Source organism: Pinus tabuliformis, chromosome 9 (genome assembly GCF_031772625.1).
Source record: "Pinus tabuliformis cultivar Carrire ecotype Pingquan chromosome 9, CPIR1, whole genome shotgun sequence".
Classification (NCBI taxonomy): Eukaryota; Viridiplantae; Streptophyta; class Pinopsida; order Pinales; family Pinaceae; genus Pinus; species Pinus tabuliformis.
The window spans coordinates 1,825,201,751-1,825,220,106 of NC_142307.1; the positions used below are offsets into that span (position 1 = coordinate 1,825,201,751).

Genomic DNA, 18,356 nt, shown 5'->3' on the forward strand with positions numbered 1-18,356 from the left:
TTTTTAAGTCTTACTAGCACAACCTAGTTGACGATCGACTTTGTCCGCAAGGCAACCCGACGATGAACCTTGTGCCAAAGGCAACTGAGGATCAAACCTCATACCTCACGGAGGTAGTTGTGCCCTAGGCTAGTGAGAGGAGACATGCTAAGAATTAGTGTGGCTTAGGTCAAGCTTACAAAATCACATATAACTTAACAAAAAGAAATATTATTTCAATGTTTCATTATACACAAATCAGCTTTAAAAGATCACATACAACACAAACAAAAAAATTATTTAATTATTATATATATATATAATTTAAGGGATCAAAATCTTTGAAAAAAAAACAAATCTACCAACATGGCAATTTAATTGATCTAATGAGATGACACAGCTCAAAGTCAAAAAAATCACATATAACTTAAAAAAAATATTATAATATTATTTCAAAGTTTGTGAATCTTAAAAGATCACATACAACACAAACAAAAAAAAATATTATATATATATATAATTTAAGGGACCAAAATCCTTGAAAAAAAACAAATCTATCAACATGGCAGGTTAATTGATTTAGTGAGGATTAATTGATTTACTTCGCTGTCAAAGATTTAAATGGGCCCAAATCCTCAGGAAATCTATCAAATTCCACATTGCTCAAGTATTTGATTTGATTTGTTAAATCATTGGACGGTTTCAGTGTCAGGGCAAAAATTAATACAAATTTAACGCACTCCTTCCAGATTGGCTGCAGGTCGATTAATTTACTTCATTATCAAATAAAATTATTAAAAAAACGAAAACGCAGTCAACGATCTTAAAAGTCCAAAGAAGAACGCGATTTTCAAATCCACGCCACTTGTACAGAAGCTTTTCGAATTCGAACACTTCTCAAATTGAACATCTTATTGGCATTGTCGAAAGAAAATCAATTGATACCTCTTCAAATTCGAACACTTCTCTAATTGAGTATCTTATTGGGATTGTCCAAAGAAAATCAACTGATATCTTATTGGGATCTATTTAGTTGTGCACGTTAACTTTGCATTTCGACGTACTCAAAATTAGTTGAATGAGTCCAGCAAGGATCTGATGATGACAGTAAATCCCAGCAAGGATCTCTTGACATATAAATCGCGCATTTACATTAAACTTGGAGCAGAGCGATAAGAAAGGCATATCTCTATTAAACGTTAGCAACAGTGTAATACAATTTTGAATAATACTTCTGATACTTGTGCTGTGAAAAAATATCACAACAGATGAAGATGAAGATGAAGATGAGATGGCTGGTCGTGGTTTTTTTTATGGCTTCATTGAGGAGATTAAGAGGCGATGATACATATGGAGTTTGTATAATCTCCGGCGAACTTGACAAGCAAATAGGAGTGGATGATACGTATGGAAATTGTATTATCTCTGGCCACCTCGACAACCAAGTATGCCAACGGCTTGCAGCAGCAGAATTCGAGGGTGCTATAATATTCGAGGGACCTTCGATAGAAGAGGCATCGAGTGATTTTGGAGGTATATATCACAACAAACCCGCTGCTGTTCTCACTCCATCCTCAGCGGAGGATATCAGTAAGTTGATGAGAATAGCAGCTACGTCTCCCAATTTAACAGTAGCTGCCAGAGGTAATGGCCACTCCATCGGTGGGCAGGCTATGGCATTGGATGGAATTGTGGTGAACATGGCTTCACTCAAAGGAATCAATATAGTTCAAGAAAATAGCACAGATGCTCCCTATGTTAACGCAATGTCAGGTGAGCTTTGGGTTGATGTGCTGAGGGGTACAGTGGGCGTAGGACTTGCTCCTCGCTCATGGACCGACTATCTTGATCTTTCCATTGGTGGGACTCTGTCTAATGCTGGGATAAGTGGCCAGACATTTCGATTTGGTCCGCAAATTAGCAATGTCTTGCAGCTAGAAATTGTTACAGGTTCTCATGAAATTAACTTCAAATCTTTGATTGCAATGTTGACCCATTTTAGTTTTTTATTAAATCAGTTGAGGATCATGTTAATATTATAAATGTTTCAGTATTCTCGCAGTTCCTCTCTCTACATATTTGTTCTGATGATAGGTTTTGTTCTGATGATAGGTCTTGCTGCTATTGCCTCAAAATATTATATATATATATGATTAATTATTTTTTAGGATTAGGTTAATATTATATTTTTTTATTCTGGCAATTCCTTTTTTCTACATATTTGTTATGATGATAAGTCTTGCTGCTATATATATGTCTTATTAATTATTCTTCAAAATTTTGATCATAATATTTTAGCAATTCCATTCTCTCTATAAATTATTCTGATATACATATACACATACACATACACATACACACATATATATAAATATATTATCATTAATTATTCCTTTTATAGTGAACAATATAATTAGAAATTTAAACTTATCTTAAAGATCTATTATAATATTAGAAATTTTAAGATAATTAGAAATTTGAACTTATCTTAAAGATCTATTATATTAAATAATTTTTTTAGGCCATTATAATAAATTCATTATTTTATTTAAAAAATAAATTTAAATAAATAAAATAATTTCTCAGTTTTACAAATCTAAATCCAATTATAACTCATAATGCTTAGTTTATTAAATATTTATAAAAAAATAAAAGAAATAAAAGCTTTATATAACTGAATCGAATATTTATGGAAAATTAATAATATTTACAAATATTATTTGCTTTTATAGTGAACAATATAATTAGAAATTTCAACTTATCTTAAAGATCTATTATATTAAATAATTTTTTAGTCATTATAATAAACTCATTATTTTATTTAAAAAATTAAATTTAAATAAAAATAATAATTTCTCAGTTTTACCAATCTAAATCCAATTAGAACTCATAATGCTTAGTTTATTAAATATTTATAAAAAAATAAAAAAAATTAAAAGCTTTATATAACTGAATCGAATATTTATGGAAAATTAATAATACTTACAAATATTATTTCCTTTTATTAGATATCAAACCATGCCATGAAATCTTCGATGCAGGATGAAACTTATTTATAAACAAATTTAATATATATTATTAAAAAATGAAATAAATTTTATATTCGTGATATATAAATAACCAATATAATAATTATTATATATATATATATTTTAGATAAATCAGATTATTTTTTGGCCGAATGAAGTGGCCAATATCTGAATTGCCGCTAAATAATTGAAAATTTCATCCCCTTCCATTGTCCACGATTGAACTTTTTGAAGATGAAACCTATAGAATGTATTTTAGCTGCTTTATTTTACCTAAAAGTTCCAGTCCGTTGACGTTATATGACATTACAGGTAAAGGAGAAATCATAACGTGTAGTGAAGAGAACCAGCCCGATCTCTACTTTGGTGCACTTGGAGGATTAGGACAATTGGGAATCATTACTAAAGCAAGAATTATTCTTCAACGTGCTCCGAAAAGGGTATGAATAATCACCATCTTTTCCCCGTTGAAAATGTTAACATTGTGGTCGCTGAACATTTTGTCAAGTATTGCATTTTCCAAATCAAAACTGCTTATAGGTTTGAAGACTCGGTATCACAGTTATGTAGTCTGGCAATTATTCGCTACTATCTTAGTTTCCTAGATGTATTTAGAGCTGTAGAAAATACTGGTAGCTAGCATCCATGCAGAGGGTAGTTATTTAATCCCGCGATCTCTGTTTGTCTCTACAAAACGAAATCTACCTAAACTTTCACCATGCCATCTTTCTCTATCACCCTGAAATCATGGCATCACGGCTGCACGGTCAACGATCAACTATTTAGCTAAAATGATTTAGCTATGATAGTCATGGCATTAAATTAATTTGCTGGTTCAAGGGGCATATTTTTTTCGATCATACCATAATTTTTTCAAGGGGAATACTTTTTGCGATCATACCATGATTTTGTCCAAAATTTGGCTAAAGGGAAGTTTTAATGTTTTTATCTTTTACAAGAGGTAGTTTTAATTTATTTTTTTTTAATAAATATTTTTAAAATTTAATTAAAATAATGGGTTTTAATAAATAAATCTAAAAGCATAAATTGTTGTTAGTTTTTTTCCCTTTATAAAGTTTTGAATTCATTTTTATATTTAAGAATGAATTTGTAATAACAAAAATAAAAACTTAATAAAAAAATTTCATCCATGAAAAAGACAAAACCCTAGAATATATTGAATTCATCTTTTGTAAAGAAAGTATATATATAAAAGTAAGTTTAGTTAAAGTTGTTGGATTTGAATTTTGAACATATTTTCTCTTTTCTTATATATTTTAATTGGGTTAAATATGTTAGAATAGTAACTTCCAGTTGTTAAATCTATAAAATATAAGTGCACAATCTAATTACTAAAAGTTTCGCACTGAAAAATATTATTAGAAGACTGAAAATTTTTAGGATAATTAAATTGTTCTTTGTGATTTTCAAATTTTTTTAAATCTTTCTATGAATAGAAAAATGTATTTCAAAAAACTAAAAATAACATCATGAAAAATATGATTAGGAAAGAGAAATTTTTTAAGATAATTAGATTGTTCCTTGTAGTTTTCAAACTCTCTTAAATCTATTTATGAATCAAAAAATGTATTTCAAAAAACTGAAAGTAACAACATCATGAATTTTACCAATAGATTTCTATGATAAAAAAAAAAGTAGAATAGTTAAACTTATACACTTCATAAAACCTAGTCCAAATTGGTTCAAAATTGTTGGAACAAAATATATAAGTTGTTAAGTTTATATAAATTGAGTTCTTCCCTATTTAAAAAAAAAAAAAAACTAGCAGTGAAAAATAATAATCACATCTAGCTCCCAGTTGGAGGCTAGAAGCCAGATTAAATGACTTAGCGCAGAAGCTCAGCAATTTTCGGGCCATCTCATTCACTCACATCAAGCGGGAGGGCAACAAAATAGCGGATCTTCTTGCCAACATCGGGACAAAGTCTGATCAATCTCATGCATCGGGAGACATAAACCTCATTACAAATAGGCAGCAGCTCCAGGATTGCCAAAGCCTGATCCTTGCAGAGATCAATACCCCGGATGCGGGTGGCAGTGTGATATTCAACGGCGAGCCACATGACGGCCATGGGCTGCCACGTGATAGAGCTCCACCCTTAAATGCTATATGCCGCTAGTACCTCTCATCTGAAGCGGCCTCTGAGCATTCTTAATGGAGCCGAGGGAGGGAATGGCTATCCTGCAGGAGGCATTCATTGCTGGTCTTTTCATTGGTAATGGAGTGCGGTTTAAGAATGTGGTATGCCTGGAGAAGGGAGCTCATTATGGTAAAGGGAATTTGCAAAGCATTGAGCGTCTGCGCGGAGGGCAGGAGGTGGAGAGTTGGGCCGCGACTCAGAACTCGCCTGCATTCCTCGGACTGGTCTTTAACCTATTTAAGCGTTGCTCTGTCCTAAATTGGGGAGTGTTTGTTGTGGGGAAGGCGTAGCTCCATTGCTGGACCTCGTCTGTCGGGGAAAGGAATAAAAGCTTGGTGGTTGTCATGGTGCGTGAGAGAATGCCTTGTCGCAGAGGAACCTGGCATGGAGAATCCTCTCGCCCTCCAGCTGTTGATATTCATCATCACTGTTGTTGTTGTTACTGCCACCGGAGGATGGGAGCCACCCCTATCCAGCCCTGTCAAGTCATGGAAGTGGGCAGCTCAAGCGGTGCGGAGCACAAGTTACCTGCATTTGGTTCAGTTATATTTACTTTGGGTAGTTCTGGGGATAATCCAGGCATTAACGCCCATATCTCTGTGCTGTTCACCCAAATTGAGGAGGAGAACACAGAAGAATCGTCTCTGGTCCTGGCGGAGGACAATGTTGTGCATGGTAAGGGCAAACTCCCAATGGGGGAGCCGTCAACTGAAGCGGAAGGCTCAGCAAGTGGTCGAGGGAAGCTCCCAGTGGGGGAGTCGGCGAGTGAGGAGAGCAATTCAGGGTCGGACCGCTCTCAATCCCCATCCCAACCTCGAGCTCCCGAGCAGCCGGAACCTGTGCACAATCCGTCAGCAATGGAAGAAGAGCCAGAGGATTAGCTCTGGCGGGTGGTTCTGTGTTTTTGCCTTTTGCACTCAAGTCGGGCTTCGGGGTAAGAATAATCGCAATTTCCTGTGTCACATGGTTGTCTGTGTTTTTGTTCTGTCTGGTACTGCATGCGGTTTCCACCACGGCAGTGGGGACTTAATCTCCTGTTGGGCGCAAATCCTTGGTGATTGCCTGGTTTTTTGTATGTTCATGTTTATGTCTTCAGGTTCCATAGTTGGTCTGGGTTGTAGGTCTGTTTGGAAATGCCCCTGCGTGGGTCGTTATGGAGTCATTCTGGAAACTCTCAGCATTTTGATTTTTGATCCTACTGATCGTAAAGCCCAGCGCGGCAATTGTACTCGTTTGAAAATGCAACCCATGAGCTGCAGTAGGCCCTAGGTCGCCAGCCTCTCTGAATGTAAAGTTATATGTACATACTAATATATTAGTAGTTAATCTTGCCGAGAAAAAAAGAAAAATAATAATCACATCCCATAATTTTATAGCTAAATTTATTTGAAGAAGCAAGAAAACGTATAACATTTGAATGTTTTACACTTTTTTCACTTTACTAATGAACTCTTTTCAAAATTTAAACAAAAATTGTTGAAATAACTTATTTTAGTTGTCATATCAATACACTCCAAGTTGTTCAAGGTTTTTGAGAAACTCTAATCAAAATTGCATTTTAAGAAATAAAAATAACAACCTCACTAAGAATTGTATTACATTTTAAGAAAATAAAAATAACAACCTCACTAAGAATTGCATTGCATTTTAAGAAAATAAAAATAACAACCTCACACATAATTGCATTAGTGAAAAAGTTAGATTATTTTTAAAGCATAATCCAAATCCTCTATGCTTTCCCCCCTTTTAAAGCATATTTTGTGATAAAGTTTAACCAAAATCAAAAAATTGGGGATTAAAGAATTTCAACACACACAATCTTTAAATGTTTTTTTTGAATTCTTTGAATTCATTTATACATTCAAAAATATATTTTGAAGAGAAAAAATATAACATAAATATGTATTAGATAATCTAAATCAAAAAAAAAAAATCTTAAAAAAAATAAACAACACATTTTCTAAAAATTTACTTCAAATATTCTATATTCTTTTCCTTTTTTTGAAATATTTTCTCATAAAATTTACTCTAAATATGAACTATTTTAACAAAATGCCTCCAAAGATTTTTCAATTAATCATTGTATATTTGAAATTGCATTTCAAATAAAAAACTACAACACTTTACGAAAAATTGTGCCTAAACATAATTTAAAAGTATTTTCTTTCTTTTCTCGATGTGCTTTCCCATGAATGTTAACCTAAATCAAATCACAAATTTGTTAAAAGGCATACTTAAATTGTTATTAAATTTGTGAAATCGGCATATTTAATTTGTTATAATTATATAATAAATCTTGTGCTTCATTAAAATCTAAACAATTTTATGGATGGTACCTTGGATAAAGGGAAATTTGAGCAATCTTATCGGTGGTACTTTGGATAAAGGGAAGGTGAACATTGGTAACCAATTCTCTTTGATATTTTCTTAATTTTGGACCTTTGATTGCATTCAAGAAAGCTTCGAGACCTTTGGACCAATGATAAACATTGTTCTGAAAAACCTTAACTAGATGGGCTTTCTCATCTTCCAAATGATCTTTATCGAAGACCCTAAGGGACAAGTGACAGAAGTGTTGAGAACACCAACCTTTTGAGTGAGAAAATGAATGAAGTCTTAAAAACCTTAAGTAGATGGGCTTTCTCATCTTCCAAATGATCTTTATGGGAGACCCTAAGAGGACAAGTGACGAAAGTGTTGAGAACACCAACCTTTTGAGTGAGAAAATGATGGGAGTTAGCATGAAGGAATTGCTCTATATGGGTTTTTTTCTAAAAGACCTGGTGAGCGAAAAAGCTATCATTTTTCATGGTGAGCCATCATGTTCAGTCTCCATAGTGAACTTAATAGAGCTAGATAGATTATTTAGATGGAAGAATAAATCTTGTTTCTCACGACCATAAAGCCACTTGATGAAATTATCATCGAGAAACCTCTTCCAGAGCCTGGGATTGAACCCAACTGAAGTCAAGGATTTGGATTCGAAATATGTTATAATTTTAGATTTTTTTCGATTAATTCATCATTAAAACATAAATATATAATTATTAATTAATAGATAAAACTTCAAATTTAAATTATTTAATTTACAAAATCACAACGCTCCTGAATTTTTTACAGCACGCTTAAAATTATATCCCTAAATTCTAATGAAAATAAATATTTCATCTATTAATTAAAATAAAGCTTACCTTATTTACATTATATATGTTAAACATTTAGTTTCTTTTTTTATTTAAAATTAAACTACTAATTATTAATTTTATAAATAATAATTCTATGTATAAAAATATTAAGCTATTCTCAAATTCATAAAACCCTTCGTTTTACATAGTATATATCTTATATTTCATTTTACTATTTTACATAGCATATAGTTTTTCTTTAATTTCTTTTTTCAATTTTATTTTATTTTATTTTATTTTATTTAATTTAATTTAATTGAAGACACTCTTAATATTATTAATATAAATATCATATTAATTAAAATTTATATAAATATTTTATAAGTGTAGGAAGAAATATTTGATCCATTTTTCTATAAAGAAACTAATTACTTAGTTTGATTTAAGATTTTATTCCTATGAGCTTGGGGAGAAACCTCCAGAGCTCATTATAATTTTGACAGGCTAAAAGGCTAGGAAGTTCATTATTACAACAAAGATGCTGAAACTGAGATCTAGGTCATCCTCGATGCTCATATTCTCACAAAGATGGCAGATCCTTTCCATCCATTGTGTTTTAGGAACTGCCCAACCACCCCCGTTTCACTATGGAGCTCATGAGAATTCATTCTAATCTTGGTTATATTAATTTTCTTCTTTGAGCTAGTTAAAAGATAGAGATACATTTGACCTTCTAAGGTGGGGTTGATGACCTCCTTATAATATCTTAATTTTCTTTTAACTGCTAAATCTTTCTCAGGCCACATTTTTCCTTTGAACTTAGAAGTAACAATATTTTTAATGTTATTAATATTTTACAATGCAACATTTTGTTCGATCTCCCAATAATTTAACTAAACTTTGATGTCTTTATACCAACATGGTTTGAATCTATCTTATATTGGTGTGAGGAGAATTTATCAAAACTTTAAGAATATATGTGTGAGAGAGGAACAATTGTCTGCTATGCTAATCTCGAGTGATGTGATGTGGTTTGTACAGGCGAGAGTGATAAGGTTGGTCTACTCGAAACTACAGGACTTCATGCACGACCAGGAGCTTCTCATTTCTCTCCCACCTGATCGGACATTCGATTACATCGAAGGTTTTGTTGTACTTAACGGAAATGACTCACTCCATGGCTGGCCGTCCATACATCTTCTGTCTCATGAATCCTTCGATGCTTCACTCATTCCTTCCACAACAGGTCCGCTTCTGTACGCTATTGAGGTTGCCCAATACTACGACCCTGGAATCGACATCGATAAGGTTCCTCTCTCCTTCATGTTTTCCCCGTTCCTTTAAATTCATGACATAAAGCATGTACACTACTTTTTATGGCATATGTTAATTGCTTATCATAATTGGCTGACGGCCTGCAGATAATCGAATCCCTGCTTTCCAAACTTGGCTTCATTAAGGGTTTACAATTTAGCGCCGACCATTCATACTTCGATTTTCTCTACCGTGTCCACGCCGGAGAAGTAGCAAAGAGAGAAAGCGGTGTGTGGTACACGCCTCATGCGTGGTTCAATCTCTTCGTCCCGAAGAGCAGAATGGTAGAATTTGATTGCAAAATCTTTAAAAATACACTTATAAAAGGAGTGGATGGATTAATTCTCCTATATCCTATGAAGAGAAGTTTGTAAGTTTCAGACAACCAAAATTCGGTGAAGTTTGTAAGTTTTATATATGTGGTGTTCTAAGCTCATTATAAAATGTATGCTTGTCCAGGTGGGATCCTCGCACGTCCGCTGTTATTCCTGACGAGGACATCTTTTACGTGGTATCCCTCCTCCGTTTCAACAAACCGTTTCCAGAGGGCCTTCCTCTCTCCTCTGTCCTAGATCAGAATGACGCTATTCTTGAGGATTGTAAAGCAAATGATATCGATGTGACAGAATATCTTGGTCGTCATGAAACTCAAAGAGAATGGGAGAAGCATTTCGGAGAACGGCGCTGGCAGCGATTTTTAGATAGAAAGAGGCTGTTCGATCCGTACGCCATTTTGGGTCCAGGACAGAATATATTTCCCAGAAACGGAATGTATTCCCAAGAATAAGTTAATCTGTTATTCACTATCGAAACCATGCATTTTAAGTACGCTTACATCTCCCATCCCCCAGGACTGTCATGTGATGTGCGCCACTTTTCATCCTGCTTTTGCTCTCTATGGAGACATGTCCGTTTCAAGAAGTAAACTCTGTTAATATTGATCAGTTTCTCAAGATTATATTCCAACATAGACTGAACTGAACTGCTGTTCTTATATTCCAGAATACATTCAGATGTTTGTACTTCTTATATTGCAGTTACTATTGATCACATTCTCAAGATTATATTATGCGCTAGTATAAAGTCAGTTCGTTTATACGGTCTCCTAGTTGGACTTTACCTTACCCCATGTTACCCATAAAATACACATATATATACATCTCATCCCAAAACCAAACATTGTAGATTCAAACTTCTAACATTCCCAAATATTTTGATGAAGTATTCACGTGCGTTTGGAGAACTTATCTTACTCCAGAACCAAACATGGGAGAAAACAGAAATTTTAGGGTAAGTAAGTTTATATATATAATATATATATATATATATATATATTTCTTTTCTAAAAGTTATTCGCACATTATAAAAATGTTTTATCATAAAAAGCCAAAATTTCATATAAAAATTATATAAAATTATTAAAAATGTAAATATTTTTATAAAAAATTTAGAAATTACATATTATAAATTATTATTCACCAAAATTTTTAAACTTTAAAATAATTTATCATCATAAAATATATAAATTAGAAATTAAAAAAAGGGTTAAAATATATAAATTAGTAATTTAGGAAAATATATATATATATATATATATATTTTAGTGCAGAAGTAGGATATAAATTTCTAGGTATATTTTCTTATTTTAAAATAAATAATGTTATCAATTGGTAAATATTTATGTAGATGATTGCTAGATCATGATTCACTTTGGCTAAATATGTTATGTTTAATGAGTTTTCACAAAGGTTGATTATAGTTACTATGGTTGATAATGTTTATTATTGACAATGGTTGATGACGATTGACCCTAGTTGATAAGGGCTGATGAGGATTAACCTTGGTTGACAAGGATTGAGCATGGTTGACTATGGGTGACAAAGGCTAATCATGGTAAATTATAGTTAAATATGGTTGACCATGGTAACCATTGCTGACCATCGTTGAGTTAGTTTGACCATGGTTGATAATGGTTGAACTATTGATCCATGTTTAACCACCTTGATCATTTTTTACTATGGATGACCTTCTTTAAATGTAATTGACTATGATCAACTATGGTTGGCCATGGTTGTCAATGTCTAATTATAGATTAATATGGTTGATCATATTGACCATCAATGTCCATGGATGTCATGGTCACATTGTCACATCGTCCAAAGTCACATCATGTCTATTCATCACGCAACATGGCTTTTTGTTTCTTACATTATGATGTCAAATTTTCTTAGTGACGTTGCAAACTTGATATTTGTTAATCACATTGTTGGATCATCCTTTTCTTTGTCACATTGTGATGTCAGTTTTGGTTCATCACATTTCGATACAGATTTAATTCATCATAAGTGTCGTCAATTTTTGTTCGTTAAATTGTGTCGTCGATTTTTATTGATCATGTTGTGATGTTAGATATTTTTTTTCTCATTGTGACATTGATATTTGTTTTTCATATTCTAACTTTGAATTTCATTCATCATGTTTTATTGTCAATGTTTGTTCATCACATTGCATTCCAACTTTCATCCCTCACATTTTGTTGTTAATTATTGTTCATTACATATTCGTCATTTGTAATGTCAATTTTTTTCCTCACAATAAAATAATGATTTTTCTTTATCACATTGTGTGGTTAACTTGTGCTCGTCACATTCTAGCATAAAAAATTTTGTTCCAATTATTTAGTCATTCCTAATTGCTTGAGATTTATTTTATTCCTCCTGTCTCAATCCTAATTTATTCTTTATTTGTTTATATAATTGATTAAAAAAATTTAATAAACAAGTATATCTAATTTTTGTCCTAATATATTCCTATTATTCTTTCATTGTTACCAAATAATAGTAGGTTCTAGTGAAGAATTATATTCATCACATTTTGACGATGACCAATCTTTATAAAAGGTGTTTCTATATTAATATTGTTTTTGAAATTCTATAGCATTATAAAAAATTACATTATATTTTATATTATTTACATTGCATTGTGATATTCATGGAAAGTTGAGAAATATCTTGTAAGGACACAAAATGATAATATGGCAGTCTATAAAAGAGATATGAACAGTAAAGTAAAAACACCAAAATGTTCTATTTGGTATACGAATGAAATTTTAATATTACCTCGAAGAAAGGTATTCTAAATGTAATAAAATTATGCATTTAATTAATTTAAATGCACCAAAATTTCAATGCTAGTAAACGTTATACTCTTGTGTGCACAATTCTACATTCTCTATGAAATTTTAATATTATGTTGGAGAAAGGTATTTTAAATGTAATACAATTTTTAATATTATGTTGGAGAAAGGTATTTTAAATTCAATAAAAGAGTGCATTTAATTAATTTAAAGGCACCAAAATTTCAATGTTAGTAAACGTTATACTTTGTGTGCACAATTTTATATTTTCTATGAAATTATGAACATGTTTATGAAATGTATAATAAAAATAATTTAATTTTTTTCCCCTTAATATTAGAAATAAAAATACTTAAATGAAGAATAAAATTATAAATAACATTAACACTATTTTACATTAAAATATTTCAATATATATACTAAAATATAATGTTTATTATTTAAATATGTTCATAATGTCTTAGACTATTAGATTTAGTGGCTAAGGTGATGTTGTAGTTACATGATACAAAGTCAATTTTGTCTATTACAATTATAGCTATTAGATATACCATATTTTACCTCTAATGTAAACATAGGTTAATTAGGAAAATTGAATCAAGAATCTTATGATATTTTATATAACATATTTACTTGCTTTGATTACAGTTTAGAATAATAATTTAAAAAAAGTTAACAATTTATTACAGTTTGAACAAATATGTCAATATATTGTAATTAAAAATTGAAATTTATTGTTTTAAGTTATTATATTATTTTAAGTTGAAATTAATATCTATACCATTAACTTCAATAAATGTAAGAATATATTAACATAATAATTTATTGTAATTTATATTAATATATTATAAATGGGTTATAATATTTAGCTAAAAGTCAGAAAATAAAAGAGAATTATTTATTTAAAAAAAATAAATTTATGATAATATAGATAAAATAAATAAATAAATAAGTTAATAAATTTATTTTAATATAATATGATAATATTCCCCGATAAGAGTAGGTGGCTATGTGGCAAATGAATTCGGGAGGGGGGTCAACTTTATCTGTCATTAAGAGAAGCTGCCATGGTTTCCCCCTTAGCATGCTATATGTGAAGTAAATTTTGTCATGTAATGACAAAGAGTACTCTAGATTTTTCATATATTTAGTCTAAAGGGAAAGGAGGGAGTATGTACCTTGAGTGTGCGGTTTATTTCATATAGGTGGGATTTTCCTTCCCCCTCTAGAGTTGTGATAAGCGATATTTATGTAATTTTGTGTCAGAACTCTAACTTTGGTGATGGGAAGACATATGTCGAATTTGGAATGTTTGAGGTGGCATGATGTGCGTGGTTCATAGTGGTTGCATCTACATTATTTTCTGCAATGGTTTGGTAGATGATGGCTAGGTGGGTGATGGAGTAGCTCGTAAATTCATTGACTCAAAATTTGCAATAATTTTTTGATTTGGTGTGTTAGTCGGCTAGAGGAGTTTGTATGGATGCAATTGGGGTTGTTTAGTGTGGAGTTTCTCATTCTAGGAATTCAACTGTGGATTTTAATGGGTAATTTTTCTTCTCCTCCCTAGTATTGCAATTTTCTTTGCTTTTGATAGTATCTGGCATGATTTCGTTCTCTTCGAGTGGTCTATGTGGAGGCCTATTGTTGTCTTATGTTCCTTGAATGAGGATTTTTTTTCTTTTTTTTCCTTTTCTGGGGAGAGGTACTATACATTTACTTTTTTCTTCTAAACATCAAAGATTATTGATTTTCCCTCCTGGTGATTGGTCTAGAAGGTGAGGGGGGTTTATAGTGCATACTTATAGGCCATTGTTTGGCCAGAGTGGGAAATCTTGTAGTAGGTTGGAACAACCTAGGTTGGAAATTACAGTGGGAGGGGTAGTTTCTCATATGCCTTTATTTTTAGTTTCGAGCCTAGAGGAGTGGTTGACAAGGTGTGGACTATGGGATTAGTGGTGTTTCCTTCTCCGCGATGAGGTTGGTATCTCATCTATGGTAGTCATTATGCATCTCCAAAATGTGCATGGGTGTCGAGGGGCTGGTGGAAGTGGGCAGCCCAATTTTTCATGTGCTGAGTCATAAGCATAAGAGGATGTGACTAATTATCACTCATCAACCTCATATAACACTCAAGTGGATATTCAAAGAATTAAGACCCCCATTGGCTTCCTGACCTTGTTATTACTAGGGGAAGAAGGAACATGTATATGCATTCAGTTATAGTTTTTTAACAATTAAAAACTCTACTGGGATGAGTCTTAAAGGAAAAACATGAACGCCATTATCTCATTTCTAAATGATATCCAACACAATTAGTGGAAATAATAAGCATTTCTGGATAGATTAGAAACTCGGTTACCTCACATTAAGAGAGACATGCAACGTGAATTTAAGCCCTTAATGCCACCCGATTTGACTGTGAAGATTCCAAGTCCACTATCATCATCATATCACTGATATGTTTATTATGTTCTAATTATGTTCATGTATGATATTTTATGTTATACTATCTTTTGTTTAGTAGTTGTTCTCAGCTTTCTATGTAGAGTTTTTATATCAACCAACAACTTTGGTTTCCTACTAAAGCATAGTGACCCTGATATTTTTAATGATTGACTCAACAATGATATAATATGCCTTTTAAAAATAATATAATTAATTTAGAAATAAAAATATAATATGATAATATATAATAAATAAGATAATATATTATTATATAATAGAAAATAAATCTTCCGTATACCTATTTATAATATAATTATTTTTAATATATTAATTATTAATAATTAATAAATATTTAAAAATTATAATATTAATCATTAATTACAAATAATTAATATATTAATAATTAGTAGGTATAAAATTGCAATACATATTTAATTCTTCATATATATATATATATATATATATAATCTAATTCAGGTTATATAATTTAATATAATAAATTCTAATAATCTAAAATCTAATATAAAAAATATTTTATATAAATCTAATATAATAAAATGTTGTAATAATGTAAAACTTAATGTAATAACAAAGGTAATACCTATAGAGCTAAACCTAAAATTGTATAGGGATATAAATTTTCTAATTCTTTAGGTTAATTTAATATAATGAATTGTAAGTTAGATAATGTTATTTAATGTAATTATTTAATATTAGTCTAGATCCATATAACTCTAATTTATTATGTATATATTTCAAACTTTTTGAGGCATATATATATATATATATATATTTCATGGAGTGTTATTTGAGGAAACATTTGTAGTTCAAAGGATTTCATCCTTCTTGATGTATGATAGATCTAGAGTTAAATAGATCTAGGTTTGTTTTAGTTGGAGGCAACAATATTACATTTTCATATTATCATTTTTATGTAATTTTTTGAGATGAACTTCATATTTTGAAATTTAAATAATATGTAAAATAAAATACCACTACCTTAAAATTCATTAACAATGAACTGAATCTCGTGAAAGAGCGAATGAGTCTCATTTTTCACCACATATATTCAGAGTTAAACAAATAATAATTACTCTCTAATATTTCAACCTATTATATTATATTTTTTATTATTTTTAAATAAATAATTTTTATTGCCCAAAATAGACAGTGATGTGGTGTACTGCAGGTCACTTCATAATGTGAAGGTCACCTGTTCGAAATTTCATGGGAAAAAATCCAGCCATGTTAAGCGTTGGAATGGCCGAGGACAACGTGCGTTTAAATGCCCTTGAATCATGGTTTCTCAAGCCATAGGTCAAGCTTAATGTAATCTATGGATAAATCACATAACTTGACAAAAAGAAATACAGATTCTTATAAATATTATAAATTTAAACAATTAAGATCTATTTTAACTATTTTAATTGTTTATGACATAATTATGTTGCTTTTTTAATTTTTAAATTGTAATTTTAAACGCCATAATCTAATTAATATGTGAAGTCATATATATATATGTTATTAAAAAATAATTTATTTTATTAATTAAAATTCTCTATTCTTCAAACCTCTAAAGTAATCATTTTTGTGCATATACTTATCCTTCATTTGAAAAACTTATAAACAATATAGAAATTAAAATACTAATATTTTAAAATTTATTATCGATTAAGTGAATTTAATAGAGTGAAAGAGCAACTCGGTCACATTGTTTACCACATTTATTCATAACTAGATGGTTGTTTAGCACGTATATTCACAATCATAAAAATAATAACACACACTCTTAGATATTGTTAACCTAATCTATTAAAGATAATTTATTATGAATTCTTATAATTATTATAATTAATAATTTAAATCACTTAAATAATTAAAATCTATTTAACTATTTTAATGGTTTATAAAGATATGATAATGGTAAATAATAAATAAGATAATCATAAGGTATGAAGTGAGATATAACAATAATAATAATTTCACAGCATCTTTATATCAAATAAAAAATAGTATTTAAAATTTGAATAATTTTTATGTTTAGCTAAATGTTACTCTCATACTGACAATGAATTTAACCCTAACCAATAAAGACTATTTAAATCCAAAGCATTGAAAAAATATATAAATTAACTAAAAAATTATATACGTATTGAAATATTATATACATACAAATATAAAGTAAAGTATTGAAATATTATATACATACAAATAGAAAGTAAAATATGTATGTATATAAATTAATTTGAAATATACCTACATTAATGCTAGAAAACATCAATGTACTCCAACATATTTTCATGATGGTGAATATTTTTTATTCCATTATTGATTACCCACCATTATTCAAAATAATCATGTAGGAAATTTGGTACATATATCAATAAAATAAGTATTATATCATTGCACTATATCATATTAAAATACAACAATCTTTGGTTGTTTATAAAATTGTATTACTTTTAAGTCAGGAAAAAGAAATTTGGTACATATACCAAGAAAATAAGTATTATATCATTGCACTATATCATATTAAAATACAATAATCTTTGGTTGTTTATAAAATTGTATTACTTTTAAGTCAGAAAAAAGATTTTGCATTCTATTTATTTATAGTTATTATTTTGTAATAGGCAATTCTAATTTATAGAGAGAAAATGCAATTTTAATCCACAATTTGATAAATAATCAAAACCTGTGAGATAAGCTATAATTTGCAATTAAAACAAATATTATTATTATTATTATTATTTACAATTAAAATAAGATATAATTTATAATCAAAACAAATATTATTATTATTATCTACGATCAAAATAAGATATAATTTATAATCAATATAAATATTATTATTATGTACAATCAAAATTGGTAGGACAAGTTTATATAAGATTTTAGGACAATTTTATATGAAATCTTAGATAGATGGTGATCCATCCTCTATTAATATAAATATAGTCTTGCCAAGACAAAACAAAATAAAATAACTAATAAAATAATTATAGTCTTGGCAAGACAAAACAAAATAAAATAACTAATAAAATAATTTTCTTCTTTAGTTAAATAATTTTGAATGTTCAATTTATTCAATTTTACATCTAAAAATAAGAATAGTGCCCTTTTTCCAAAAAATTTGTTACCTGAAATTACTTAACAATTCTTT

The 18,356-nt window shown here is 29.9% G+C and overlaps 1 protein-coding gene across 2 annotated transcripts; it reads left to right on the top strand.

The window, feature by feature from the left end:
• The first annotated feature begins 1,057 nt into the window (after window positions 1–1,057).
• LOC149156087 (cytokinin dehydrogenase 11-like) lies at window positions 1,058–10,685 on the top strand. 2 transcript variants are annotated; one of them, XM_089441601.1, is made up of 5 exons: window positions 1,058–1,752; window positions 3,321–3,448; window positions 9,337–9,603; window positions 9,717–9,979; window positions 10,069–10,685. In XM_089441601.1, exons 1-5 carry the CDS (start codon window positions 1,248–1,250, stop codon window positions 10,394–10,396), a joined length of 1,491 nt encoding a protein of 496 aa, XP_089297727.1. In that variant the 5' UTR covers window positions 1,058–1,247; the 3' UTR covers window positions 10,397–10,685. The 2 variants fall into 2 exon arrangements, with proteins under 2 accessions (XP_089297727.1, XP_089297726.1); XM_089441600.1 differs by having other exon boundaries at window positions 1,060–1,929; window positions 10,069–10,683.
• Window positions 10,686–18,356: the final 7,671 nt, after the last annotated feature.

Bases quoted from the DNA above. Each gene is read 5' to 3' on its own strand.
- LOC149156087 (XM_089441600.1), top strand. From the start codon at position 1,248: ATGAAGATGAAGATGAAGATGAGATGGCTGGTCGTGGTTTTTTTTATG. The intron at 3,449-9,336 runs GTATGAATAATC...TGGTTTGTACAG, and splicing joins TTCAACGTGCTCCGAAAAGG to GCGAGAGTGATAAGGTTGGT. The intron at 9,980-10,068 runs GTAAGTTTCAGA...ATGCTTGTCCAG, and splicing joins TATCCTATGAAGAGAAGTTT to GTGGGATCCTCGCACGTCCG.